Source organism: Chiloscyllium plagiosum, unplaced genomic scaffold (assembly GCF_037043375.1).
Source record: "Chiloscyllium plagiosum isolate Xiang-an unplaced genomic scaffold, Cpla_swu_hap1 HiC_scaffold_31, whole genome shotgun sequence".
Lineage (NCBI taxonomy): Eukaryota > Metazoa > Chordata > Chondrichthyes > Orectolobiformes > Hemiscylliidae > Chiloscyllium > Chiloscyllium plagiosum.
The window spans coordinates 4,947,639-4,950,138 of NW_028270169.1; the positions used below are offsets into that span (position 1 = coordinate 4,947,639).

General features: G+C 52.4%; 1 protein-coding gene across 1 annotated transcript in view; it reads right to left on the reverse strand.

The window, feature by feature from the left end:
• slc43a2a (solute carrier family 43 member 2a) overlaps positions 1 to 2,500 on the reverse strand; it is a 52,399-nt gene that overhangs the window by 21,186 nt on the left and 28,713 nt on the right. The window contains 1 exon segment of the mRNA XM_087977146.1: positions 1,041 to 1,133. Coding sequence (XP_087833272.1) covers positions 1,041 to 1,133 — 93 coding nt within the window.

Sequence of the window (2,500 nt, forward strand, 5' to 3'; positions counted from 1 at the left end):
GGGGGAGAGAGAGAGAGAGAGAGAGAGAGAGAGAGATGGGGGGTGGGGAAGAGAGATGGGGGGGGAAAGAGAGAGAGAGAGAGAGAGAGAGAGAGACTCAAACATTCATTCCAACCTCAGCCAACACCTCCCCCAATACCATAGCACCCCCTCCCCAGCACTCTTCCCTAAACCCCCCCCCCACTCCTTCCAACATCCTCCATTCCCAACACCCTTCAGTCTCCCAGGACAAGACAGAGAAATGCAGAGAGAGAGGGACAGAGAGAGAGAGAGAGAGCAGGACAGAGACAGATATAGGGGGACAGAGAGAGAGGAGAGGAGAGGAGAGGAGAGAGAGAGAGAAAGAGAGAAGAGAGGAGAGGAGAGGAGAGAGAGAGCGCACAGGACAGAGAGAGATAGAGGGACAGAGAGAGAGATAGAGGGAGAGAGAGAGAGAGGAGAGAGAGAGAGGAGAGAGCACACAGGACAGAGAGAGATACAGGGATGCAGAGGTAGAGGGACAGAGAGAGAGAGGGAGGCAGGACAGAGAGAGAGAGGGAGAGAGAGAGAGCGCACAGGACAGAGAGAGATAGAGGGAGAGAGAGAGAGGAGAGAGAGAGCACATAGGACAGAGAGAGATACAGGGATGCAGAGAGATAGAGGGACAGAGAGAGAGAGAGAGAGAGCAGGACAGAGACAGATATAGGGGGACAGAGATAGAGGGACAGAGAGAGGGAGCATGCAGGACAGAGAGAGAGAGAGAGGGCAGGACAGAGAGAGATGGAGGAACAAAGAGAAATAGAGGGACAGAGACAGAGAGAGAGAGAGAAAGAGAGTGCGACAGGGGACAGAGCACGACAGGGTGAACAGAGAGAATTTGAGGGAGAGAGACAGAGTTTGGGGGAGGGAAGTGAGAGCAGAGGGAGTGAGGGAGGGATCAGTGAGGGAGAGGAGAGCCCTGGGATGGGTAGTTGCTCAATTGCCCAACCCTGGAGCTTGCTGCTGTCTCCCTGTCCCAGATCCTGTTGCTGCCTCCATCTCAGCCCCATTCCCTCCCTCACCTTGATTCCCGGGAATGTCACAGCGGATGAAGCGTATGAGCCAATCATGAGAGCGATAAAAGTCGATCGCAGATCCCCAAACATGTTCGGCAACTGAAAAGCAACCAGAGCCAAATCGATCATCAATAATCTGTCAGTAATGACCCAAACACCCCCATCCAGAAACAACCATCACTGTGTACTCCAGAGACCTCATTCAAGGTCACAGGTCAGGCAGTTGGTTCCCATCAGCCATTGCATCGCCAACATTTCCCCTCTTCCCCCCCACACACACCCCACTCCCACCAACATCGCCCCCACCCCAACTCCCCCATCAGAGAGAGAGCGAGGGGTCTTCTCTCTGGGACTCTGCCAAATCCCCCTGGATCATTCTCCCCCAAAACGGTTCTCCTGCATCACTGTCACATTACTGTTTGTGGGATCTTACTTTGCACAGGTTTGGCTGCTACATTTTGCATAATTACAATGGCAACTATGCTTCAAATCCGTCCTCAATGGCCTTAAAGCACTTTGAGACGCAGTGAAGTCAGATAAGGTGCTATACAAATGTAGGTGTTTCAGAGTGGACATTAAGTGGTCTCTCTGTGAAAGTGAGGACTGCAGATGCTGGAGATCAGAGTCAATAGTGTGATGCTGGAAAAGCGCAGCAGGTCAGGCAGCATCCGAGGAGCAGGAGAAAAGCCCTTCACCAGGATTCTTGCTCCCTGGATGCTGCCTGACTTGCTGCGCTTTTCCAACACCTCACTCTCGACATGAAGTGGTCTCTGGTGGCTGGGGGCAGGGTTGGAGGGGGTTGTGTACTGAGTATAATATTGGTAAGGCACAGAGTGACCTCAGCTGCTGGACACCAGGCTGCTGTTTACCAGGAGGAATGTGTCTCTGACTGACAGCTCACTCTCACACTCACTGTCACACTCACACTCACTCACCTGAGAACACTGCTTCAGCACACAGCCTCCTCCCCCTCAGCTTGATCTCACTTACACTGAGATCACTGTACCACTGGGTACACAGCAACCCTGAACACTCCCAACTCCAACTCCTCATTTATTTACTGAATGCTTATCCCCGGAGTCGAGAGATGGTCTGGTTGCTTGCTGGGTTATCGGTGATTGATCTGTCACCCAAGCCGGACAGGGGAACCCTCTGGGGTAATGCGTATCTCAGTCAGTGACCCTTATTGAGACAGCCCCTTTGAAAACTGCAGAGTGAGGACGAAGCTCACACAGTGAGAGAAGGATTTCAGGGAGGTGAACTCTTGGGCTCCCTGGCCACTTTGGTACAACTCAGAACAAGATCCACTCAGTGTCCTTTCAGAACAGAACGCTGGGGGACGTACTGATAATCAAGCAGGATAGTAACCAGACCACAGAGAGAGAGAGAGAGAGAGAGAGACTGGGGAATGGGGCAGACACAAGACATATCACTCTGAACATTGCACAGTCATCAGTTTGGATTCA